The following is a 27,822-nucleotide window of genomic DNA, read 5'->3' on the forward strand; positions in this document are numbered from 1 at the left end:
GACACTTCAGAACACACTGAGTGTTTAACACAGTATTTGTTAAAAGAGATTTTTCTTTTATTTAACTCAGAAATCAAGTACAGTAAGTCTAATTTTTGTGAAATCAAAGCAAATTGACATAGAGTTTTTGTCAGAGAAGGCACCTGTCTATCCATGCAAACTACTCACATTCATAGGAAAAGCAATTTAATTTGCATCAATATTGCAAATGACAATTTGTATATTTACTTATTCACAGAAAACCTAGAAAATACATGTAAGAAACCTCAACACCAGAGGTTCCACATAAACTGAAATCAAAGCTGAAACTTAAACACATAGCTGAACTTTTTTAGATACCTAACCTAATTCTGAAGGTGGAAGATGGTCAGAACAGTGACATTCAGCAGATCTTTCCAAGCCACTTGCTCCACTCCCTAGATTTTAATTCACTTCATTTCAATTATTGTTTAAGTCTAGGGAGAGCACAGATTATCATCAGCTGGTATCAGTTTAAAAGGTTCTTCAGCTGTATCTAAGCAGCATTTCATGGTGGGAGGGTCTCCACCACCCTGCTCCCACCTCTCCTGGAGGATCCTTCAGCCAAGACTGTGGAATACTGAGCATCTTATTTGGTGGATACTTTACTTTAATTTTAAGTTGTCTCCATATACCTTTGGTAACACTGATAATGTGCCATTTAATTTCTGTGTGCTTCAGTTTCCCTGCAGGTATCACCTGAGCTAACTCGGTCACTGTGCCTGGTACAGGTCACTGTGCTGATGTGATCCCAGAAACAGAAAACCCTCCTTTTTTCTTCAACACACCTCTGTACCTCCCAGTTACTGACAATTTCATTGTTCACTGCCAATTTTAATTTGATTTTTAAGTTATTTAAGCAATGTATTTATTTGGAAAGGAAATAATGCACAGAACAAAACCGCTCTCTTTCCAAGATTTTTGGACTTAAAGAAAATCAGTTACAAATGCAGCCAAATTCCTCCAACCCACATAGAAGACTTTCCAACAGCCCTATTGCATTCAGCCTCCAAAAACATTTTAATTGAAGTATGTTTACCTTTATTCATTTAATATTGTCAAAAAAATGTCATCTGTTCAGGATCACTGCCACACAAGGTGGTTATTATAACCCTTCTTTCATCCCAAACGGCTAGAAATGGGAGGCCAGCCTGCCAATATCCCTTTGGTGAAAGTACAGACAGATCAAAGCCATTCTCTGGAATGCTCCAACAAATAAGAATAATTTAATTTCAAAACTAGTTTGGATCGACTAATATTTACTTGGCTTAAAGCCCATTGGAAATGAAAACATTCCATCTTGGTCCATTCATGAAAGAGGCCACCCTGTCCCTTGTCTGGATCTGAAAAATCCCTAGTCTCAGATGTAATGGGATGTAAAGAAGATGGATGGGGCTCTTTCCTCATATTCCCTTCTCCAAACCACAGGGGGAAAGCAAGTCTGCCTCACCATAGGACAGGTGCACTGGAAAAGCCAACCCTGACTTTGAGCTTTAAACTAGAAAAGAACACAGAAACGGATTTTAGAGTGGTCCATCTCTGAAGTTTTGGCAGCAGAAATACATTATTTCTAAAAAGGCCTAAATGCTGTCATTAGAACTAAACCCCAAAACTATCTGGACAAGGCACCTGTTTGTCAGCATGATTTGCTGGCATTAGCACAACTCCACCTTCTAGGTAGTAGTCTCTCCAGCAGATGTGGATGGTGTGTAGGAAAAGTACAAACACTCCAAGTAAGGTTGTTAAAATGGACTACTTACCTTCAAAGGCTGTTTTTTTTTTTTTCTTTAATAGATAACCTCAGCAATATTTGGAAATGGAAATGAAGTGAACAAAATCTTTAAGCTCAAAAATATTAAGATCACTTATGTTATGACCTCAAAAATACTATCTATCTTCTAAAAAGAAAAAATGGTTGTAAGCATATAAAGACATCTTTCTTTTCCACTTCAGGCTCTGGAAATCTGTCCGATTTGGGGGAATTGGTCATATTTGGGACCATGAAAACAGCTCTGGCAAATGCAGAACTCCAGACCTCAAGATGAAATCCTTGAGTTTAGTTGGCCATAGGGAAGGTTCCCCAAGGGATATCAGCTCTACCAGAAACAGGTACGCTTGTCAACAATGGACTGAAAAAGGGGAAAAATTATTCTTAACATGCTGGCTAACAAATTTTAACATTTCTGAAAACAAAAACAACAGCAACAAAAAACCCAAACAAAAAAACCCCAAACAAAACAAAAAAAACCCCACCACATACCAAAAAAAAACCCCCAAAAAACCCAAAAAGGCAAGCTGTATTTTTGCAGCTGAAGCGTTTCATTTCTAAGCTGGTTTTTCCCCCCATGGTTCATAATGGGAATTTTAAAGAACATTACTTAAGCCACTAACCACCCACTGATCTCCACACACAGAATCTGAAAATACTTATGAAAATTAAGTGCGCATTAGATGGCACTACTGCAGCACTCAATTGTTACTTCAACAATTTTCATCAGAAAACACCATCAACCAGTTATCATTAATTTATTCTACCCAAAAAAGAAAAATGCAAAAATTGCTGCTGACCATTGACAGCAAACTGTGGCTGTTTTCTCACGGAGCACAAATCTAAAGAATGGAAAGTCCATGGGTTAGAAGGGTTGGAGATTCACATGAAGGAAAGAAAGCTTTTCTTCCTAAGTATTTCCTTCTAAGAGTTGTTGGAGATTTTGAGATCATGATGCTTTGTTAAAGGGGCTGGATTAGTTGAGTAAAGGTAACCTGCCATTGTAACAAGTTCTGTTTTGTTTCCGCTACTCATGACATGAATCAGGCCCTGGTTGAGTCATTGCTTTACTGCAATTTTGCTTCTTCCCCTTTGGGAAGCCCTAAACTGCTCCCAGGAAAGCTTCACCATACCCAGTACAGCACAATATCACAGCTGTGGTTTCTTCTTCCTCCTCCTCCTGCAGTTCAGGCTCATTGGTACCTTTATTAATTAATTTTTAGATGGAGTTGGACTCACTGTTACCCCAGTTACTGCTTGACACAGAGTACCCAGGATCAGGCTGGAATTCCAGGAGGAGGCAAGTCCTTTCACATCCCTGTGTTTTGAGTTTCCCCATCAATTAAATGGGAATCATGGTCCAAACACTGAGTACTTTTTCATCCAAATGGCTTTTAGGAACAGCTGGCTTTTCAATCACATGACGTTTTCTTTGGAAAGGGTGCAGCACTGACAGTAATTAAGCTAGACAAAATCAAAGCGAAAGCTGAGAAAATTCCATCTCAAACTGAAAACTGCAGAGGGGTCTGAAAGCAGCTGGAACATGGAAAAGGGAACTGCAACGCATCTTTACAAAATGTAGCAGAAACCATCAAATAAGGAAAAAAGTACAATATAATTGTTTAGATGCTCGATGATCCATTACCATCTACCTCTGTCAGTACACAACAAGATCAGCAGCTAAACTTCTGCTCCCAGACAGTTCCCATATCTCAGCTGAGTACCCTGGAAGATCCCTCCCATCTAAGGTTACTTTGGGTTGGTGCAAACTTGTGCTTCAACCCTCAGAGAATGACATCTGGAAAGGACACATGGACATCCCCATGCAGAACAAAACCATGTGCAGCCACACAGGCTCCTGACTGCAAAAGGAAATGGGGGTTTGGGCAACTATTTTTAGAGCAAACATGACAGTGCTCTCATCTACTGGAATAACCCTTTGATTGAGAAAGGCTTAGATCCCAGTTTTTCCAGGTCTGAGTAAGTGTTCCAGCCAGTCAGCTGTGACACAGCACTATCACTACTGGCTCCAAAAACCACAGGATGCTCTTCTTCCACGGCAAGAAAATAACCTACATCCACCAAACTCTTCCAGGCTGCTATTCCCAGGTTAACAGATTAACAGCTCACACTTGAGGGGCAGAATCTGGGGATGGGTCCTACCTCCAAAGTACCCAGCTGAGTCCCCTTCCCTCTCTGAGTTTGTCAGTGGATCTCAAATGCCTCAGCCTGGAACACCCATTCCCTTTTCCAGATGTGGCCATTTAGCCTGCAAGCTCCCAGCACATGCGGATAGAAAAGGAAGGGACCATGGGAGGAGGTCAGAGGTATCTGTTACAGCAAGATAACAGCAATCTTTACAGACATCCTCATTTTCACCACTATGGATTGACTCAGAGGAGCACTTAGTGGGGGGGGGGGGGGAAATCACATCAAACACAGTTCACTCTGCAGAACCCTAGGCCCCAGGAACAAAGGCAGGGCTGTGAAATGTGTCTGAACATGAGCAGCTCTAGAAATCCCCCCTCACCTGGAGATATCCCCCATGATAAAGGCAGTGACCTGGGTCAGGAGCAGGGAGAAAGATGGATGTCATTGGGGTGGAGTGTTGCAACCTCCTGCAGATAAAACCTTCAGGGAAAGACTCCAGAAATAAATAGAATGGCAAGTTGCCAAGTTTTGGGGCAGATTGTGTCCTTTTTCATAGTCAATGACTTCAAACTCCTTGATCTTAAAGCATGAAGCAAAGAAGTTTTCCTAATTAAAAAAAAAAAAAAATCCCCACGCAAAAGAAGACAACAAGAATGACTCCAGTGGTTTAAATAAAATAAATAATGTTTTTTAAAAAATCAACCTCCAGACCTAACCTTATTTCCTTTTTAAATTAACAGCAGTGCTATTATTTCTACCAGTGAAAGGTTTCAGGTTAACAGCACAGATACTGAGCACCTCTGTGATGAGAAAGCCAGACTTTGCAAAGCACTCTCTCATTCTTTGGAAAATACAATCACAGACCATTCTGTCTTGCCCACAGGCCACCAAAAGAGCAGAATGAGAGCAGACATTTTTCTGCCAGCCCACAGAGCAAATTAAGGTGCTACCTTCCATATTTCATTAATATTGCACTGAGCCAAGTGATCTCCTCTTCCAATACTAGCCACAAAGTCAAGACTTGAAACAGACACAGAGACAAAATAACTTTCTACTCTCCACCACTTTCATTCCTCAAAGGTGAAAAAGAATTTGGTCCAAAAATAAGATTAGCTTAGCACACTGATGGATAAAATGTTGACACAAGTACAGAGTCAAAAGACCATTTATTCAAGACTCTTAGGGCAAAAAAGAATTTGTGGGAAAACAAGGACATTTACGATAAACAGCCCTGAGCTATTGCCTCCAGGTCCAAGCTGGCTCTCATGCATCCACCCTGAGTGCAACCTGCACTAAAAAACATGGACACCCTCAACTTGCCTGTCTGCAGAGCTGACATTGTAAAGGGCTGATTTATTAACACCATCTCACAGCCTCAGCCACAGCCCAAGCCAGTCCAGGTGTCTAATCCTGCAGCAGGATTTGCTTGCAAAGAGATAAAAGGTCTGAGGAGGGCAAGGTGTGGATTTTCTACTCCAAACCAGTGCGAGCAGCACAAACTCCTGTGGAAATGGGTATGCTCCAAGAAATCCATTATTAGTTGCCCACATCCTTTGACAAAGCATGTCTCTGTCAGCCCCCAAATCAATCATCTCCAAGATGAGTCTTTATTGAGTGTCAAGATGCTATTATAACCATTACACACATATTAATCCATGCAGCTCAAAGGAGATCTCTACAGACTGCCGGCAGAAATCCATCAAAGTAACAGGATCTCGTTAGTGCTGAAAGAGACACATGATTTATCTTCATGCAGAGATCTTCCTGACATGCCACTCTGCTAGCCAGAGCCAGGCAGGTTATTAGATTGGGCTGTTAATAGCTGATGTAGCTGTACCACTGCCTTAGCACAGGGCTCCACGTGCTCTGCAGCACTCAGAGCATGCAGAGTGCATCAGCTCAGTGCCAGCCTGTGCTGCACACACACACAGCCCTCACAAAACCACACAGCCAAGGTCATTTCTAACAATTTCTGGCATGCACAAAAACATGGTAAAATTAACAGTACAATTAGCAGCAAAATCATACTTAAGGAGAAAAACAGAAAGGATAAGAAGAGTGCCATTCACCCTTCTGTACTAAATGTAAACACCCAGGGAAAAACTGCAATGGGGACATTATTGTTTTGGTGGATTTGGCAGTATAGTAAAGAAAATATTCATTTAATTTTCATTTATTCAGGCAGTTTTGTGTTAGCCAGGCTATCCAGTTAAAGAATTGTGTACTTTCTGGCCTGAATAAGCAAGTATTGACAGTAACCCCAAGCCCCTTCCACCACAAACACTGTACAGCTCTGGTATAGAGAAGGAGGTGTAGATGTACACAAAACCAGGAATACATTGGGGTTAACCTTTAAATTATGCAAGTCTCTGTGTAATGTCATAACGAACATAAAGACAGTACAAAAGAAAGGGGGACATTTCTTTGCTACAGAATGTCGCCTCCAGTACCATCCAGTTTCTACAAGTACTGATCTTACTTTAGGGCTTTTTTTCTGAAATTCTGGAAACTACTTCAATCAGTTCCTAGAAAAACACACCCAAATTGATGTCAATGTCTTGCTCTGGCCTCATCCTAAAGCCTCTTCTGTTCTTCATTACATTTACGAGAACCAAACCAGGTAATTTTATAACCAGCTGCTTGAGTGATTGATAGTATTTCCTACTAATTGCCCATCTAGCAATAACAACAAAATTGCAGTGCTTAGGAGCAATAGAAGGCAGTCTGAATGTGTGCAGTGACTAAGAGAAATCCAGCTACTCTCTTGGCACCAGAAGGATGGAGAGAGTCACAATTCCTGGAAGATAAAGTACATATGATGACATATTATTAGAAGCAATCTTCTACCACTGGAGTATTTTCACAAATAGCCTTGGGGTGTCTTAAAGAAAACCAAAAGAAAAAAAAAATCAGGTTTGAACACTAAGATCCAAAAGCAGAAGAGAGCTGAAGGATGGCTTTTTCCTGGTACTTCAGCCTCCTCTACAGTACAGCAAAACCTTCAGAGAGACAGAGTTCAGTGTGTTCCAGAGCGCTTATTTTCCTGCCAGCTGCAAAATATCCTCACCAGTCTTTAAATTTTTCACAGCTACAGTACTTAGAGCTACTGCAATGACTGAGGCACTTTTTAAAGTGACATTTTTTCCAGTAGAGAAAATAAACCATTATAATCATTACCTTTCTGATGAAGTAACCCTCCCCAACCACAACTGCAGACAGGTGAAATTTTGTAATGTTTAAAAGAAACACTCTGAAACATCAATAAAAACACAGGCAGCCCTGAAAATGTGTCCTGCGACAGAACTGCCACTTGATGGCACTACACAGCATCGAGCTACAGTGATTCACAATTATTTTATTTTCCACTTAAACACAATATGGAATTGCTTTACTGAGGCAGGCAGAGGATGAGCACTTGCAGGGAGACCACATGCAACACAGCCTTAGGAAGCAATGGGAAGCACTGCAGGCAGAGTGCAGGGGATTTGGGAGGCTATGTGAAATTTTGGCTTCATGAAATCAACATTTTCATAAGCACTGCTCTCACATCAGCTTTGCTGTCAGAACTGCCTCTAGCTGAACCAAATGACTGTCAGCACTTTGTTACAGGAAATGCAGCAGGGGCACGTATCCTGAGGAATGACATGGGAATATGTTTGTTCATTCTAAAGGTAACACAAGAATACATCCCACAGTGGAACAGGAGTTAGAGTATTTTCATTCTCCTAAACCCAAATGCAGATCTCCATTGCTTACTCCTCCTGACAGGAGAGGAGGCAACACTCTCAGTGATGCTGGGGATGGGACACCATCTCTTGCGTCTGTCCAGGTACTCCCAGCTCATCAGCTACCACAAGAAATAACAAATCCCAAACACAGAGCCCAAGACATATACATAATTTCACCCAATTTTAATATAACTCTTAGTGTGATAATATAAGGATTCCTTCTGCAGTTTGAGAAAACAGGAGGAAGCAATCTAACAGCTCCCCAAAAGCAGATCATTGTCTCTGCTTTCCCACCCCTACCAGCTGTACCAGCTTTGGCATCTTCTGCAAGTCATATTAAAGTTCACACATAATGCTGCAAAGTACTGGTGAGTTAAGGGCAGAATTTCAGAGAAGTACTCCAGACTTCAAGCCAGACTGTTTATTGTTTACCAGCACTTTCACACCCACAAAACAGGATCACAGAAGAAAAGTTCAAATAGATAATGAGAGGAGGAGGGCTTTGAACCCATACCCAGCACTTTTAGTTTCAGACAATATGGAAGAAAGGTTGAGAAAAGGCCTCTGAGCTGCAATGTAAGCAACAGCTTCTCCTGGAGGAAGATGCTGCTGATGGTCTGGCAGCCTCATCCGACTTCTCCAGACAAAGCTGCCTTCAGTAAATGCACCAAAGTGACCATTTCACCAACAGCCCTGTGCTAACGTCACATAGATCTCGTGAGCTAGAGAATGTCTCTCTTAAGAGGAGCAAGCCAAGCAATCAGCCCCATAATAACCAGACTGAGCAGAAGTCTGCACCGAGGTGTGACAGATCCCAGAAGCAGCAGGGAGCCTGCCAGGAGACGGTGCTGAGCTCAGGTGGCAGCTGCCAGACACCCATTTCCACAGAAGGGATGGCTTCTTGCATGATGCAGACCAGAGTTTGGGAAGTGGAGGATGAAAAGAATCTAAATCAAAGATCTGAGTGACAAAATCTTAAAAGATGAGGTCAAGCACAGTTTAGTCAGGAAAGTATTTTGCCTGGAGAATTAAAGCAGAGCCAGACAAGCTGCAATATACTCCTCTCAAAAAAATCAGTTTATTCAGGCGCCCCAGCTGACTTTCTTAAAACCAACCAAGCAGCAGGTTCTTCCACAAGTAATGCAAGCAAATATTTTATTTGTAAAAGGTGCTCAGAGGCCTCCATTCATTCATTACTCAAAGACATTTTGGAGGCAAGGCAGAAAGCTAGTTTGTCATTAAGAAGAAATCAAGTACCCAACAAATAAAAGACAAGAGGTTTATCAGATCCTCTCACCACAGAGCTGAACTAAACATCAAGGCTGGCTGTCCTCTTGCCTAAGGACCTTGAGAGAAACAAAAACAGGGCTTCTGTACAGTGACTTTCGTGAGAAATTCCCACATCAAAAGCATGTGTGGTATGTTCTCCTTTTTCTGCTGGACTGACCTCAGATATTCAGGCATCTCAGCGGCCTTTGTCACCATAGATGCCACTAAGCAAACAAATTCTGCTTTAGTAGAAAAGTAACTTAAGCACAGCTGCCAACCTCATGACAGCATCTTACTGTAGAACCATAAAGGTATTTCATTTTGTCCTTTTGTCCCCCGGTAGAGATTTCTGAAGAACATTAATCATATATCGCACAACAGTGCACAAGTGACACCTGAGGTAAGACGCCAGCTGTGAGGCACACACAGGTACAACACCTCACTGCACTCAGGGACTCGGGGAGCCACAGCGCTGCTGCCACAAGCCTCAAAACACTGCATTGTGAACTTTTTTCTTAAATTCTTTAATATTAACTCAGAAGCTGGGGGATGGGAGGGTAAAACATGAACATCAGAGGATATTACAATTGCTTTTCTCAGAAATACACAGTACACTTCAGTAGGGCATCATTCTATATGAGTAAGTAAGTGGAGGGAAAATATTACAAGCATATCCTTTTTTTTTCAGTTTTAGATTAAAGCAGGATAAACTGGGAAATTTACAGGAGTAGTTCATTCATTAACAGAAGAGGACCTACTGTACCCAAACCCCAGGTTATATTAAGAGAGGGTCAATGCATTCTTTCTGAGGCTTTTGAAGTTCATACTTCATTAAGCTGCATGACATTTTGCCTTGGAAGTGGGAGCTCTCATCTCTATCAAAAAGTCTCCTTGAGAAACTCTGCAGGTTACACAGCTCCTAAGTGGCAGTTTAGACAAGAGACTCCATCCACAGACCTGATTAAAGACCAAAGTCAATGGCAGCATTTTTATCAATTAAGTGTTTGCCCTCTCATGCAATCACCAGTTATGACACATTTGGGTTTGTCACTCCAAACAACATGGGCACACCTTAGACAAACCATGCAGAGGAGGAGTGCTGTGATTTAAAACAAGTTTGTTCCTTTTAATCTAAAAGGAAAAGGAAAAAAAGTTTGCAGCAATACATCATGCTTCTCCAGCTGCTAATCTTTTCCATTTCACACCCACTGATCATTATCACCATGAAAAAAATATTCCCGTCTTAAAGGCAGATCTAAGGTTGTAACCTTGGTTGCAATCAAGAGTAGATGAGATTAATGTTTCCCAACGTTTCCCTGCATGTCACCCCAGTGCTTTTCCAAAACATGTTTTCATTCATACCCAAATACTGATCTCAGGTCATTTTTCTAAAAAAAAAAAAAAAAAACCAAATCAACATTGATTTCAGAGATGTAGGAGATGCAACTAGGTTACAAAAATGATCAATAATTCTACAGAGACCCCAGAGCCAGCAGAGGCTGAAATCAGGTGTGCACATCATTTTTGACGGGAGAATTTCAGGACACTCTATGCAGCTGAAGACACAACCTTGATCATTCTTCACATGTTCTCCATATTTATTAAAGTTTGGGTGGAAATAAAGACATGGCTTGTGAGCCTTGATCCTTTTGTAATTAAATCTCCTGCTGAATAATCTGCTGGACTCCCAATTAATGATAATGTTTCTAAAAAGATCAACACTTCACATTTGCAAAGCACTTTCCCATGGATGTTAGCAACAGTGGAGTTTAATCTAGGTGACTAATGTAAACAATCTTATCTATAAACAGAGAATGAATGAATCACAACAATAAATGGCCACCTAATAATAAACTTCCATTGTTCAGAGCATTGTTGATCCTTTTTTTTCATACTCCTAGATGATCTGGATATTCCAACACAACAGTGACACGAGACAGGAAGTACCTTACAATGCTGAAGTTGAAATTTTGACTTTTGGTGATAGGGAGATACAACTTTTATAAAAAGATGACAATCACTGAGGTCACTACAAGCACATAAAAAAACCAAACAGAACTGAAGTTTGTGACTTCTCATCTCCCATCCTCCTGTTCCACCCCAGCCCTGCCAGCAAACAGAACAGCTTGGTCCTTCAGCTTTAGACCCTGGGCTCCCTGAGCACAAAGACCACAAGAAAGGTCTGAAACACTGCCCTGCATCCTCTACACTGTGCCCGATAAGAATTCCCATATCAACAGGATGGCACTGAAATACAAGAGGGATGGGAGTAAAGTTAGTTTTGGATTGAATCCAGTGTCTGTGCATCAATAAAGATGTTCTCAACTGGAGTCTGAGGCAGATAACCAAAGGTGCCTGGCTACATGCACTTTTTTTTTTAGCAGCTGAAGAAATCAATGCATCTTAAAGAAGTGGGTTTGAACATTTTTATTTCAAATTCACCCCACAATATCCAGCCACAGGCTCTGCTAAATCCCACCATTCTTTCTAAATGAAACATGCTGACAGTGGTAGGGGTGGGGGAGCTGCTTGTCCCCCAGCCCACATGAGCACCGGCATCGCTCTATCGCACCCGAGCTAAATTGGGGAACACTTCCCTGCCCTATCTCTCCTGGCACCAGCTCCTCAGCCCCATGACTGCACTGCTGGGAGCAGCTCCCAGGGCCAGGGGAGCTCCTGAAACAGCTGGTTAGTGGAGGTAACAACAGCTCTGGGTGACACATACAGTGGCCCTGGGGTCCTGGCTCCGGGGGGACAGGAGCCAGCTGTTTGCAGAGCAAAGGAGGAGCAGCTGTCCCAGCCCAAACCTGCAACAATGCTGAGCTCCAGTTCCTGGCAACCTCATCAACAAGAGAACAATGAAGCAAGGCTAAAATGAGACACTGAATCACAAAAACACTACACTCATTATTACAGGATATGTTTTCCACCTTATTTCTTAATCTTCACACTTACAAGGGCCAGTAGTCTCATCATTACAGGCCGTGACCTCTCAGTGGTCCCAAGCTCTGCAGATGATTTTTACTGAAGAGGTAAGCAGAAGTTCAAGCTGCCAAAAGAAAGTACCAAGAAGGATACAGCAGGTGGTCTCCCTTCCTTTTATGCACACTGGTTTAAGTAATACAAGAATCTCTACCCCTCTATTGGTGTGGATGTGGAATTACCATCTTTTCCATCACCCAAAAAACTCTGGCCCCAAGTACACTGGACATCTCAGGTTCCCAAACCCCTTTTCTTCATTATGAAATCTGGGCAACCTGGTAATTACCAGATAGGATGAAGTATGCTTTAGCTCTCTAATTGGCTTCCAGGAACTGAACTGGAGACATCATTTTTTTACTTTCTCCTCCTAAAAGGAGCTCAGTAATGCTGCTGATGAAAACAAGTATCTAATGGATCTTTCAGGATGAAACTCATGGCAAATTTAGTAAAAAAATAAACAAAATTGCATAATCCTTAATCTAAGATATTAACTTAAAAGAGGAAGATGCAAAGGTGTCAAAAACAAAAGGGTCAACTGTGGGAGAAACATATTTTCCTGAAAGCAGACAAAGGTAGGGAAATCCTTTGACATGTCAGTATTGCCTGTTATTTCCAGTCATTCAAAGAGATGAAATTCCTTATGGAGGAATTAACAGAATACTGTTCTCAGTAATTTGAAAACAAGATCAAGGAGGCTGTATATGAAAAATGGAGTTGCCATCACGCTGAAGAAGGAATGTGGTGAGGTTTGTTATTTGCCTCCCAAAGGCCAGGCCACAAGACTGCTGTGTCTGCCTTTAGAAAAATAGAAATACCAGGAAGATATCCTTTTCTTTGTGTTCTGCTGGCACCTAACGACTCCCAGATGAGCTGTCAATTAGCAACACATGGAAAACAAAACCGATCTTAAAATGTATAAAACATTTATACTGAGAGCAAACAGAAAGACTAAATCTTGACCTTTCAAATTTCCTTAAGCTACCATCAAATTTGGTTTTTTGAAAGGGAGCTGATTTGTGTATACACCTGGCCAGGGGAAGAGGAGAGAAAAAGGAGTCACTGATGTATTAATAATGTAACTTATTTGCATTGCAAAGAAACACTATACCAAGTGCTATATAATCATTATTTTACACCAGGCTACATTTGACCTCAGCCCAGTTCTCTGTCATATGGGGATGAGCACTTCTAAATGTGCCACTTCAGTTTTACATAGTCAATAAAACCCCACACAAAACAGCAGGAAAATAAACTAATTCAGTAGATAAGCCTGAGAAAACAAAGCCCCCAGATCAGGAAAGTCATATACTGTTCAAATGATATGAGAATAATTTTGTTCTGCATTACACCATTCATGTGTTTCTACTGTAGCAATTTCATCATATATTTGCACGTAAGTTCCATTCTCCCTTAATATGTCTTCAGCTTAAATGAAGTTTTTTCAAAGTCAAGGTACATTCAGTAGACTTGAGATTTAATAAAATTCAGGCAACATTTAGTTTCAAAATTCAGGATATGGCGTACTCCTGGAAAGCCACTCTACAAAATCAGGTCACACTATGTAGTATTTTAATCTTGCTTCAAGCACAGACTTAGGACAGCGGGTAGAGAATAAATTCCAATGAAAACTTCTAGTTGGTAATTAAAGGTAGGCAAAATTTAAAGCCTCCATGGCATTAAAGGTCAATATGATCCATTAGTGACAACACACAACACTTTCCGAGACACAGGTCTATCACCAGTCCTGATAGTTTCTCCTTCTTTCCCCTTAAAAACCACATTTGCAAGCAATTTTCCCTTCAAATTTTCCATCCTCTCATCCAGCTCTGCCCTGGCTGGCGAGGTCTGTGGGCAGGACCATGAGCTGCAGCAGCTCAGCCTGCTCCCAGCATGGCAAGGCAAGGAAAGCAAACAGTTACAGAGCTGGCTGGCAGCTTTGGCACAGACTGAACACACGCTCACACACCCCCACACATCCAGGTCGAATTTGACAGTGCCCATGCTCTCCAACAAAGCTGCTATTCAGAGCCAGGGCAAGCTCGCTCCTTGCTCATGGAGGTTACGAGCTCGGAGAGGCTGACGTAAACCATCCCCTGCTGCAGCCCAGCCCTGCGCTGCCTCCTGGTCCTCCCTGCCACGTTTAAAACTCCAAACAGAAAAATATTATCACAGTGGGCAAGCCCTGCACACTAGGATGCCCTGTTTTCCACACTAGCAGTTTCTCCTCACCGCCTCTCAACACATCAAGTCACACGAGCACAGCCACGCACTCCAGCATGCTTTGGGGAGGAAAAGCAGAGAAAAACAGAAGTAGAGGATACCTGCACAGAGACAGCCTCAAAACCTACTTAAAGCAGTCTGCTGGAAACCAGAGGAGCTCTGTGACTTACCTGAGAGCATTACCACCGAGCATCTGCAACTGAATTAATATAAATAAACTCCTTAGGGAGCAAAGAGAAAAGAAGCAGCATCTCAAAAAAAGCTGATGGGAAGTGTTTTGTGTGAATAGTAAAGTGTTTTAATTGGTACTCACATACAATGGAGCTTGCTGTGGATTAAGTTTCATGACCTCAGAACACTGAAACAAAAAAGAAAAAGCAAGTTTAAGGTATTTTTCATTGAATTGTAGGTACTTCTCTTTAAGTTACTTTAGCACACAAACATTCCTTTTTCCAATAAGTACTTTTTCTCTTCCCCTTGATGTCCATCTCAGTTCATCTTTCCTCCTAGCAATCTTCACTTCATATCTATCTGCTTTTTATGGCAATTATCAATCCATAATTGAAATCCTTCCCCCAATTCCTCCACTCCCCCATGAAAAATCATGTAATTTATGAGTATTTGCAGTTCTCTCTGCTGCTCCAGAAATCCAACTACTACCTTGTCCAAGGTAATTTTGGTGTCATTTTTTACCCCTTTCACTGGACTACTTGTTAAAAAACATTTCAAAACTACACAGAAAACAAACTATCAAAAATGCTCTGAAGGAAAAACTTCCAGAATATAAGATACTCATATTCTGATTAGTATTTTTCATAATGAAAATCTACCATTACTCATTTTAGTCAAGAATCTTTCCTCTTTCCAGCTTGTCCCTGGAATTTCTCTATAATCTGGTGAAAGTTTCTTATATCAAGCTTTGAATCAGTTGAACTAGAATTTCTCTTGCATTAGCTCTTCCACTCCAGCAGAAAATATTCACTCTAAACAAAAGCTCTAAGTTTTCATTTAATGTGTGTGTTAAGAGATCCAGGATCCTAAGAAGAAGGAATGCAAAACAATTAAAAATGGAATTTCTGCTGTTACTCATGTCTGCAGAACTGGTAATGCTCTGCAAATACTTCAAGCTCTTTTTTAAAATATATGAAATACCATTCTGCTTTTCACACCAAAAATGCAGGATCTTGTTCACACTTTTCTCCTTTCCAAATCCCACAGTTTGCCTTTAGTGAGACAGAAATTAAACCACAGCCTAAGTTCTCTTAGCTGATTCCAGCTAGCCTTGCTCCCTCACACGCTCTATTTTACAAAATGTTTTTGTGCCAGTTGCTTTAAAATACCAGAGCATCTGCCAAGCTTGTGCATCAAAACAGCCCCTCTGCAAAATACTTGTCCATCCTCTGAGGCAGCCAGTGGATGGACAAGTATTTTGCAAGAGTTTTAAATCCAGTCCAATTCATACCTGTTTTCAACCTTGAACTTCTTTGTACAGCAAGAACACCCTGATATTTATGCCTGATAGTTTTCACTGTATTTTCAGCTCTTACAAAAACTTACTCAGGAAAAGAGGGGATTAGTAGCACTAGCTGCCATTTGGGCAGGTGAGCTCCAAGAACAGCTCTGAAAAAAATCTTCACTTGTGCCCTAGAACATGCCCCTGGCAGTTTCAGTCCTACTGAGGGCTCAAAATGAAAAAAAGAAACACCAAAAAATGCACAAAATCTGCCAAGCTCCCTCATGACCTACCTGAGCCTCTCTCTCGTTCTGAACCTGGGTGTCCTGAACAGGAACATAAAAACATTCCCTAGACAAGTGCATTTATTGTATCATACAGAAATCAAATCATGCTTTAAAAAAACCCCAAGCTTTCAAGCTCACTTCACACATGGATTTTTAGAATTTCTCATTGGTATAGACTAATTCCCGGTGAATTCAAACTCATGACAGTTTTTGTTGGTTTTTTTTTTGGCAAGAGAAGTGCACAATAGCAGCAGCAAAATAAGGTGACACTGCTGAACACCTGGTCTTGTCAAAAAATCGTGGGAATACTTCCTGCAGGAAGATTTTTTTTCCCCCCTCCTATTTTACTGGACCCTTACATCAGTCACTTAAAGTGATGACTTGGTTCATAATGTACACGTCATTCCAATTTTTCTAAGGATGCAAACTTAGTTTGCAAGGAGCCAGGTAGGTTTGGAACATATTTCACTTTATCTTGTTAGGTAGTTATTTAGCAAAAACATAGGAGAAAAACTGAGTGACAGATAAGCCTGAATGACTACTCTGCGTCAGTAAAGAACTAAATTTAGGTTTCTAGACAAGTGAATTTGTCCAACCGATAGACAAGCAGGGAGCAGCCTCTGAAAAACTTTAAAAAACCTTTAATCCAGTAAGAAGAGCAAAAACAAAAAACAGATCATACTGGTCATAACCTAGCCAAGATACATAGGGATCCTAATACAGTCAGTAAGTTGGACTACTTCAAGTGTAACAATGAGGAGGGAAAGGAACCTAAGCAGCTAAACTTTGTTTTCTCCTACTATTAGAAAAGCACATCCTTCAAGCCAATGCCTGCTCTGAGCCCCAGAAAGCCATTTCTGTCTTTTTGGGCAGGAAGAACTTGCTGTACCAGATACAGAAGAATGCAGTGAGAATCACTGGCCCTGCCATAAAATCAGGATCTGGACTGCACATGAACTGTCCTGAAAGCCAAACTAACAAGAACAGGTAAATATAAATCCCACCTTCCTTGCTCAGCTCCCACCCAACACCCTGATGGCAGCCCACAGATTCTGTTCTAGCAGCAGCTGCCTGTACTTAAAACATTTATGGTATTTCTCACGAATAGCTAAACCTTTTGAATTTCAGTGGGAGGTTTATCACAAGCTCCATATACATCCAGACAATTACACTGCAAGGTTTCTAGAATTATATTAGGTTTTCCACCTTAGGATAACACAGTGAAATCCCTTGTATTTGCAAACTGGAAAGTAGGACATGAAATGAAAATCCAGGTTCAAGTTCTTCAAAGCAACGGTGGCTTCAGACATTGTAAAAATCTGCAGATGTCAGTAAAATAGAAAGCCTTCTCAAAATGGGACAGAAACCTTTCTGCTCTCTTAAGCACTGAAGAATTAATACAGTGAGTTTTATTAATGTCTCTTCTAGAAAAATTCTGTTATTTCACATAAAATTTCATGGATGAGGACAAATGACTGCTCTTCATTTCTCTGGGTATGGTAATATATGTCAGGGAAAGAAAGGGAAAAAAAAAATTATTTGCTTTACTGTGGTTCCCAAAACCTCATCCAGAATTAGGGCCCCACTGGTTACATGCTGTAAAAATGTCAATGCAAACAAAGTTTCTGCCCTGAAGAGTTTACAAATAAGCACAGGCAGCAGGAAGGGACACAAACCCCTCATGCCAAAGCAATAAACCCTCTTCTCATCCACTGCCCCCAGCTACCACTAATTTGGCCATAATTAGGTGGCTTATTTCTTCTAGGCATTGCAGGCAAAGTGTGTATCATGAGGACAAATCTGACAGGGAGGTCAGTGCTCCTCCAGGCCAACCCATCCCACATACAGTCTGCAGGGCTGAAGGACCTTGAACACCATAAATGCCAAAATGCCTTTTCCATTTTCCCACCATACCCTGCTGAGGATTGCTCTTTTTAGCAGTGGGTTAAATCAAATGCTGGTTTCACTGACCAGCTTCTGTGAGCTCCCCAGCATCCACTCCTGGCTGCCTGGCTCCATATGGAGAATATATAAGAAAGAAAACACAGTGCCACTCTCAAGAGCTACCCATTAACAATTTTTTTTTTTTTAATGAGAAAGATCTACAGGATGGCAGAAACAAAAACAACCACTCTTGCCTCCAACAACAGAGCAGAACTGCAACAACCAGGAGGATGAGGGGTATCTAATCCATGTGGTGTAGCTGGGAAAGCCTGCCTACCCCCTTTTCCTCTCCCTCATGCACTGAACAAACTGCAATTGTAGGTGTTTGAGCTTTTTCAAGCTTTTCAAGTTCAGTTTTTAGGTATTTCAAGTAAACTTCAGTTAGACATATACTTCAAGTTTAAGCTGAACTTTATCTGAATCTTAGCACTTGACCTTTTCATTCATCATTTTAACATTTGATTTTTAGAAACATTCATCCTTATTTGCAAGGCCTTACCCATGCACTCTGAGCTGTACCAAAGAAAAAAAACCCAAACCCTGAAGAAAACCCAACCCCATCTTAGCCATGAAGAGCTTGTGGTTATAGGCAAGAAAGAACAGCCAAAAAACACAAGAAGGATCTGATGGTTACAGATGGCATGGAAAGCATTCCAGTAGATAAACAGAAATGCAGAGAAAGCAGGACGGCTTTCCAGCTGTAAGTATCACAGCATTGCTGGGATGAAAGCCAAAGGAGGATTTACTCTTTCTTTGATGCAACAGAACTTATTTTGTAAAAATTATATCCTGTAGAACTGGTTTGAAGAGACTAAACTTTGATTTCAAGGCTCTGGAGTAACACTTCATCAGGTAGCCCAAACTACATATATCCTATAGAAATTAGGACCACACTACTGATGCTAGTTATCTGCAAGAGAGCAAGACAAACAGAATTTATTTTATATATTTCTTTGAACAGGAGCACCAATAACCCACAGAGGGGCAACCTGCCTTACAGGCAACCCTTTAGGCAAATAGCCTAGAAGTTGTGAAAGAGTTTAAAGAAATCCCAGGATTTCCTGGGAGCACACATTCACCTCCCTTGCTGAGTTGCATCACTTCCTTCTATACGGCTGCACTACAAAAATAAAACCAAGGTTCCAAAACCACATCACTTCTTATTCAACAAAGCACAGTGTCCTCAAAGGCACTCCTGGTGGTACAAAATGTTAATTTCTGAAGTACTTGGAAATATCAAGAGGATTGGGTTTCAGGCCCTACAGAGCTGCTGCTCAAACTACACAAGATAAATAAAGATGGGGAAGTGGTAAGTGAGGGGAGCAGAGAGGAGACCAACTGCCCATATACAGAGGAATTCCTGCTGGAGCCATGATTTCATGCAAAGAGAACTAAAATAGCAATGTCTTTCACAAGTTTATTGTTCTCCCCTAGTGTCAGGGGAATTGCTAAGCTGGAATATTCCCCTTTTCTTCTGAGTGGTATATGACCTTTATTGTGTTGTATTACCCATCATCAGTCTCCTCATTTTTTTGTTGTAACCCAATTCTTTGAAAAAAGGCTCTTCTTGGTTTATTTTGGGCTTTTTTGTTTGGGTTGTTTTTGGTTTTTTTTTCTTTTTCACCTTTAGCAAAAACTCTGAAAATGGAAAGAAACAATGACTTGATATTGGTTTTATTACTTATATTTTCTTGTGTGGTCTTTTTCCTGGGTGTATTCCTGCAAAGTTGAGACCTGCAGTAAGTTATTCTCACCTTGTGGTATTAGGCAAGATGTGGGTTTGTCCACACACTCTGTTCCATGAGTTTCATTCAACACTGAATGAACACCAGAACTCACCATTCATAAAATGAATGAGCTTTCTAATCAGTGTAATCAGTGTACTACTGCCCTGTCCTTAAAACCCATGTGAAAGGAGACTGAAAAAACCAGGACAAAACCTACAAATAGCTTTGACAGGAAAAATAAACCCATAGCCCAGTTCTTCAAGAATGTGCATGGAGAAATTTGTATAAATAGAGTAGCTGCAATTGCAGCGACTAAAATAAACCCTAAGACAAGCACCATAATTCCAAATGAAGAACAACTTTCTCTGTAGCTGTAACAATGCATGACTTTGTATATCTGGTCAGAAACAAGAGTCTGGAGGCATTAGGAGAAGTAACTCATCCCAAATTTATTTAGCAGACACACAGGGAAGTAATACCACCAGCAGATGTCATTGACCCTGGAAAGGAGAGGAGCTGAGGAAACAAGAAACCACATCCAAACAAGTTACCAGCATATTGCAGCATTGTGTTTAGTACCACAGCTGAGACTAGAACTACAAAACCTCCAGATATTTGTGTACAATCACCTGAATTTACATAACTCGCTGAACATGATGTTTTCTCACTAAATGGATTGCTTAGGAATAAAAATTCATCGCTCATGCAGCATTTCCACAGGTGATACTGCTTCCCAGCTGTGTCCTGTCTGCAAACAAAAACATATGCTGCCATTCAACTACAGATAAAACAGGAGTTTCTTGGGTACGAGGGAGGGATGAAAAGGAGGTTTAAAGATGTTTTGTGCTGTTCTGGATCTATCATCACTCTCCTCCAACAGCACAGAGGTAACCCAGCAAGCCACCCTCAGGAAAACCAGACACACACAGATTCCTGTCACAAAAAGAAAAAGAAACTTCACAACAATCTTCTCCCTCCAGAAAAAAAAAAAAGTAATTCAAAGAACATATTTAAGAGCAAAATCTGCCTAAAAATCTGTTGGATTTTTTCCTTGACAGTGTTGGCAACCACAGTACTGTGGCATGCATGTACAAGAGCCCATCAAGCAGCAGTGGGGGAGTTGCAGAGCTGAGCCACTTGCAGAGGGGCTGGAGCCTCACTGCAACACAAGCTAACAGAGCGTCACCAATTTAATTGACTGATGATTTAATAAAATGCCCTGGATATAGATTAACTCGCTTTGCTTAATGTAGCTCAGCTTCCTGGCAGCAGGAACTGGCACCACACTGTTCCTGGGCTGGGAGCTGGGCTGCCCAGGGGCTGCACCCACCACTTGCCTCACCCAAACCTTTCCCATTACCCTCCCTAAAATAATGAAGTGTAACACAAAGGTAAGATACAGGCAAGCAGATACAAACACACACACACACCAAAAAAAAATAAGATTAAGCTTTATCCGTGCTATGGTAAGTCCCTAACTCAGCTTTGCTAGCCCCGTCTTACTCCAGAACCAAACACCCTTAGTCTCAGCATTCTTCTTTTGGACCATTTCAACCTCATAATTGTCAAAAAGATAATCACCTGGATTACTTAATTCCTGCCCAAAGCCTGGGAAGATATGAAACTGTGTTGAGATAACAAAAGCAGCGCTTTCCCCATGTAGGGGGAGGCAGAGTTTCCTCTCTAATGTGTTTCCCTGCTCCATCCCTTCACCTATTAGTAGGTACAAAAAACAAACCTAAACAACTCAAATCACAGCAGCTATCTCTTTCCAGTTCATATGCCCAATTTCAAATAAAGAAATATACTGCAAAAGTTGGAAAAACAGAGAGTAAAAAAGGATTATTAGCCAGCTCTAATTATACAAACTGATCTCATCCTCTTGCCATAAGCCTCTTTCCTGTTTCCGGAATCTATTTGCGCTACAGAAAGACCAGCCTTTTGTAAATGTCCATGGGTCATCAACACAGGGTGATTAATTTCCCATTTTACAGTACACACATACTGTCAAGCAATTCACTTGTAATCCGATATAACCCTGCCCTCACTTGTAAATTTCTTCCTCTAATATATTAGTAAAGGCAAACAGTACTTAAGATACCGATTTGTAAAATCCAAACAACATTTCAAAAGGAGGCATCATGCTTCTATAATAAAATAAAAATCACAGACCACATCTTCAGTTCAAGTAGCTACATCCTAATAAAGTTAAGACCTAGCAGTCGACTTGAATTAAAGAGCAGCATGTACGCAAGAGCACACATATGTTTATACTCAAATTAAGTCCTCCAACAGGTTCTGGGGCAGCTGTTTCACGTATGCATGAGACTTTTATCTCAGGCTCAAATATTAACTTCCAGAAATCCTTAGCAGACATTCTAGCTGTCTCCTCAAATGAACAAAATCCATTTATACCTTCCTAAGCATCTTCTTGTTTGAATACACATTTTGGCAGTAAACTGTGGGGAAGCTCTCAGTGAGAACCAGCTCATGTTTGCAGGGGTGATTCTTGACTGGGGTTTAACCAGGAACTTAATGAAAATCCCCAGTATCAAACTGGGCAGCTGAAGCATCATGCAAGTTACTGGCTATCTTTGAAAATAGAGATGCATTGTATGAGACAAAGTGAAGAATGGAAGGAGGCAAGAACAGGCTTTGGGGAGTACTTCACCCAGTGCATAGAAGGATAAACACAGTGGAGAGCTGTCAACAGAGAGGAGATGCCTACAGCCTTACATACGCAGTGGAAGTGAGCAAAGCCTCTATTGATTCTCACACTTCTTACTACAGCACATGTCCTAAAACCTTCTCCACCTCACTATTCTCTGACTCTCCAGGCTCTGCTGTTTTAGGAACTATGCTGAGCAATGATGGTTTCAGTAAAAGAAACAACATCCCCAAGCCCTAGAGCTGAGCAGTAAGGCCCGGCTTCTTTCTGTGCTTCCCAAAACCACAGCACTTGTACTGCATTCCCAAAAACACAGCTTGCAGTAGAAAACAGCCCGTGATGCCCAAAACATCACACACTTTAAAGCTGACAAATATTAAATATTTCCTAGCATTTACAAAACAGGTAGTTACCCAATGCATATTTTAATAAAGGCATGCACCAACCTTACCTCTCCACAGCAGAGAGTTCTAACCACAGGTAGATGTGGAAAAAAATGGCATCAAGACCAAGATGCAGGACATGTTTCCGCTTGCATTTTGGTCTAAGAAGCTTCAGTGCCCAACATTTTAATGAGCTTTTCTTCTCTGAAGAATACATCAGACTCAATTTTCCCTTTAGGCTCCATTTTGCAAATGCTGCCACTGTGGCCCCAGGCACCACAGACTTACTCAGGAAAAGCCTGGCTAACACTTTACTCCAGAAGAAGAAAATTTCATCAGAAACTTCAGGTTTCCTACAGGAGTACCTGTGCTAACCTCGCTCCCTGTGGCACAGCACGACCACATCTGACACTGCAGAATTACAAATTGTTTCTTCATAATTGCTCCTCTTCTTTCAACTCACAAAACTATGGGAAAATGTTCTTCTCCAAACATACACTTTAGGCAATCAGAGAACATGGCCATTTTGCTGAAACATCCTTTCTGAGGCACAATAGGCTCAAAAAATGCTCATCATTCACTCAGCAACTGAAATGATGGAGTCACTTGGTGTGGCATTCCCTGCAAGAAAAATAAGAGCTCTGCTCCCAGGGCACTATATTGCACTGGGAATATCCCACAGGAAGTAAAACCCCAAGCAACAGAAAATATTACATCCCTAGCCCAGAAAAGAGAGAACACTCATTCAAGCCCCATTTTAAAATAAATTAAGGCATCAAATAATGAAAATCCAAGTAAGCACAGTTTGTACCCAGCTCCACTACCCCACTTTCTGACCTGAGCCTTTCTGCAGCATGCTCATATGCAAAACCCCACATTCTGCAGACACTTAAAACTGTTTCTTTCCACTGCCTTTACAAGTGACCTTTCAGGCTGGTCCCTCAGGAAATGAATGGGTTAAGTGCCCAGAGGTCCCAGCCTCCCCAGTAAATCATTTATTACCCCAGCTCAGGGACAAGGAGCTCTGCAGAATCGAGAGCCCACGCTGTGCAGCTGTTCCCAGCCAGGCAACTCTCCACAATTATGTTATAACACAGGATTAAGCTCGGGGAGTGGAAATCCGTCCCTTCATTGCTGATGGCTTTTCTCTTTTTTTCAAGTTATGCAGCTATTTTAAATGTTACAGAGCTCATTAACATGAAGTTCATTAAGCAGTAACCACTTTATGAATGAAATGAAAAGATTGTCATTATAAACACAATTATGGAAATACTAGACCAGCAGGTAGAAAAAGGAAAGGGTATGAGAATGCTGCTCCTGAACTTCAAATTAGCCTTTCTTTTTTTCCCAGATCCTTCAGAGGAGGCACACCCAAAAATCAGATGTGAGGCAGAGGCTGGTTCCCAGGCAGGACTTCAGGTGAGAAGCTTTTGCTGCCTGTGCTGGGCCTCCCCAGAGATATCACTGCTGCAACTGAGTGCAAAAAGTCATCCCCCTTGGTCACCCCCAGAAAGGGTCTGGAATCTTCCTCAGCAGTGAGCACAGCCTGCTGCAACTCAACACACTCCCCAAATTAGCAGAAAGTTAAGAAATACTATGACAAATCAAGCCACAAATTGCTTCTCTGCAGCTGGTGTTGTGCATTCCTCCTTTAAACATGATGAACTTGGAAGACAGCTCTCAGCAAGCCACTTATTCATTCCTGATAGAGCAGGTTCCATTCATAATCATGCCAAGGACTTAATGTCTTTCTTAAGGTCTGAAAATAGGTGTAATTCCACTGCTCAACCCCACTGAAAAAAGGAAAACCCAAATTATTACAATACATACTTGTCTCTCTACAAGTACCAACAATTTATGATTAATCCACCCAGCTGTTGCCACAGCTCAGTAACACCAAACGATTTGGATTCAGTCTCGTTAAAGCACTGGTCTTGTAGGCAAGACCATGGAAAATGGAGACCATGGAGGCACTGCAGAAGGTAAACAGGTTAGGGACAGTGGGAGGAGAAAAGAGACAGCTTGCAGTGGTTTTCCTCCCTCCCTCCCTTGACAGAGCTCACACATGGCAAGCACCCATTTCCAGGCAAGACTCTGGCAGTTTCTTTGCTTCAGGCTAACAGTTTTTGCACATTCAAGTCTTTTTGGAGAGAAAGGGTGTAACTCCATGAGTCAAAACAGCTCCTGTCAGCATTCCAATAACCATATAGTCGCTTCTAGGTCAGATCCATCCCGTGATCTGGTTCACCACACCAAGAAGCTGGTGTTAGCTGAACAACAAACCCAGAAGCCTCAACACCACGACTGCTCCTGGGCAGACAGACCAACAGCCGCTGCGCTGACCGGGAGGCACCTCAGCTCTGATCCCAGCCCGCTCCTGTGGAAATCCTGGGGCTGTAACCATATGCCTCCTGCCCCAGGGACATGAAAACTCTATCTTAAAATATTAGGGAAAAACAGCTGATGTTTTAAGTGCTATTTTACACTGTGGCATCTGGTTGATACAGGAGGCAACACCACATATCCCTTTTCTAAACCCACCACAAAGAGATTGTATTTTATGGCAAAATAACTTATTGAATTTGTTTATATCACTGTAATTGCTTTGATATTAGCATCTCCTCCTCCTGTCAAGGCTAAGTTTGACAAATGGCTTGATAATGGGCAAACCCATTCTCCCAAACCCCTCATCTCAATCCTGGTCAATACCTAAAAGAGCTGCCAAAACATTTAACCTTACTTTAACTGCATGAAGCAGTACAGGTGGCTCCAAGATCTTCCTCAGGTTGTTCCCACACAGAGCAGAGAGAAGTAGGGCAGGTCACAACACTCAGCTCCTAGAAGGGGGAAGAAGAAGAAAGAGTCACCACGTGCAAGGGTCAGCATGGCTGAGAGCAGCCCCAACACCCAAAATGGCACTGCAACACCTTAGCCTCTCCCTTGCTAGCCATGTGGGAGGCATGTGTTGCTTCCTGCAGCAGTCCCATGTGGCTCCACGAGCACACACAGGACAATGGCCACATTATGGATAGGGCTATTTATAGACACACATGGGCATCTGGCACCACCTAAAAATAACTGCACTGCTGAGTTGTATTTGCTGCTGTCCTGCTATTTGGTTTATCCCCAAAGCTGCTGATCTGCTGTCCATCACCGTATCCCAAACAATTAAGCTGCCTTAAGTCCTTTGCATCCATCAACACAGCCGTCCCAGACAGACTCCATCAAACTCTTTGTGGACTCAATTACACCAAGGTGTTTCAACAGAAGCAAAGATAGATGATGGCAGATGGTGGCCAGCAGATGAAGCCCAAATCTACCAGGACATCTCTGCCAAACCCTTTTGGGTAGCCTGTACTTTTTCACAGGCTCATTTCCAGCTTTGGGGCAAAGTCTACTCAGTAGATTCATCCATAGGGATGGTCTCCAAAGCATACCTAGAAAGAGCAGTTAAAGTGAATCAATGTCAAAAGGTGAAAAAGCCAAGGTTGGGCTATAGTTTATTAAATGCTGTGTGGGAGATTTTATTAGCTAAGTCAAAGTTATCAGGGTATCTCAGACCATCATTTGATTACCACACCAGGAAAGGCTGTGGCTGCACACAAACACCACTGAACACAAGCACAGCACACCAACTGCCTCCTCCTACTCTACCAGAGAGACACTCTGTCCCTGCACTCTCCCTGTTGGGAAAACATCCATCATCTGGGAATCTCACAGCCTGAGCCAACCTGCCAACCTCAAAGTGCAATTACAAGCACAGAAGTAACAATGACAAAACTAGTTGCCAGCTGGGAAATCAATTGTACTGTGTGAATTAGCTGGGGAAAGTACAGGACTGGAAGGTGAAGCACTGCACAACAAATCTCACTCCATCTACACAAGAACTACATCACCTGAATACCACAATGTCAGTTTTACACAATGTTTTTTCTTAAGATTAACAGCTAAAAGTCTCTTTTATCCATGCTGCTGAGAAATGGGGAGAGTATTTTGCAAGGCATTGCAGGGTACTGTGCTTTACTGCAAATATGTTTATTTAGATATAGACTAAAGAGGAAAACATTTTATCCTCTTAAAGTATGAGGATGTTGCATGAATTCCTTCATTACCATGTCACACATTTCTGAATTACATTCTTATGCCAAACTACTGGAGCTGAAAGTGGAATTACCTGAACTCTTAAATCCCAGTTAAGAGCGTACAAACACTCTTTGGATTCATTAACCAGTAAAAACCACCCTCACAGTCACAAACAAGCAGACTGGAACTTTCCTCTGGCATTTTTGTAATGTTATTTTCAGGACCGCAATTTAGGAGATGGTTACTGTTTGATAAAGCAATGATTAACTATTTGCCATTCTGTGTTGATCTCCAAGGAACAGCTCTTTCCAAGGCACATACAACAACAATACAGTGGTTTCACTTACTTCTGAGACACTGATAACTTGGCTTTTAATACTCTATTTGTATATTTTGGCAGAGAAAGCAGGGTTTGCTGCTATCCCTTTGAACCAACAAGGACTGTGGGTATGGCTAACATTGCCAGGGTAGACAGTGAGCATGCTGTGAATCACTGCAGGTTTTTCCTCATCTCCACTAAGGAATGAGGGTGTGTATACGGAAAGCTCACTTGGATGCTCAGGACCTGGAAAGTATTAGCAACTGGAGAAAATAAACTGGCCCAGCAATGAAAAACTAACATAAATCATAACATTCTTCCTCACACTTTTTTGTCTGGTTTTATTCCGTGGGAGTTTTTAGATTGCTACAAGAAGAAGAAAGTAACATTAGAAGTCTTATATATTTTCATTCTGTATGTAAAGAGGCCACACCATCAGTAAGGTTGTCCACATCAAAGTACTAATTCCCCAAAGAACTGATTCCTGCTTCCCATGAAATCGTTATGGGACAACTCCCGCATGCCTAAGCACACCCATTTCAGAAGGATTTCCCCATGGGGATTTCTTCTCCTCCTCCTCCTCCTTTACTGGGAAATCATTACCAAGTGTTGACGAACACCAACATAGCTCCTGTTTTCTGAATCTTAAAAAGATGGGTTTAAAATTTATGTTTCATGGGTGAGCTCATACTGCTATACAAATGAAAAACTGCTCAGTATTATCACAAGAAAGAATTATATACATACAGTACCTTTATAAAAAGCAGTTTGGTTTCTACACAGCTCTGCAAATATTCCAAACAACCTGTAACTCTGGATAAT

General features: G+C 41.5%; 1 protein-coding gene across 10 annotated transcripts in view; it reads right to left on the reverse strand.

Annotated features, from left to right (window-relative positions):
* AKAP13 (A-kinase anchoring protein 13) overlaps nt 1-27,822 on the reverse strand; it is a 206,665-nt gene that overhangs the window by 133,513 nt on the left and 45,330 nt on the right. For all 10 annotated transcript variants that reach the window (XM_041418359.1, XM_041418364.1, XM_041418363.1 and 7 more), the window contains 2 exons: nt 25,339-25,435; nt 14,450-14,494 (listed from right to left, as the gene is read on the reverse strand). In XM_041418359.1, coding sequence (XP_041274293.1) covers nt 14,450-14,482 — 33 coding nt within the window. In that variant the 5' untranslated portion in view covers nt 14,483-14,494; nt 25,339-25,435. The remainder of the gene's footprint in view (nt 1-14,449; nt 14,495-25,338; nt 25,436-27,822) is intronic.

Source organism: Onychostruthus taczanowskii, unplaced genomic scaffold (genome assembly GCF_017590055.1).
Source record: "Onychostruthus taczanowskii isolate IOZ18803 unplaced genomic scaffold, ASM1759005v1 scaffold6, whole genome shotgun sequence".
NCBI lineage: Eukaryota > Metazoa > Chordata > Aves > Passeriformes > Passeridae > Onychostruthus > Onychostruthus taczanowskii.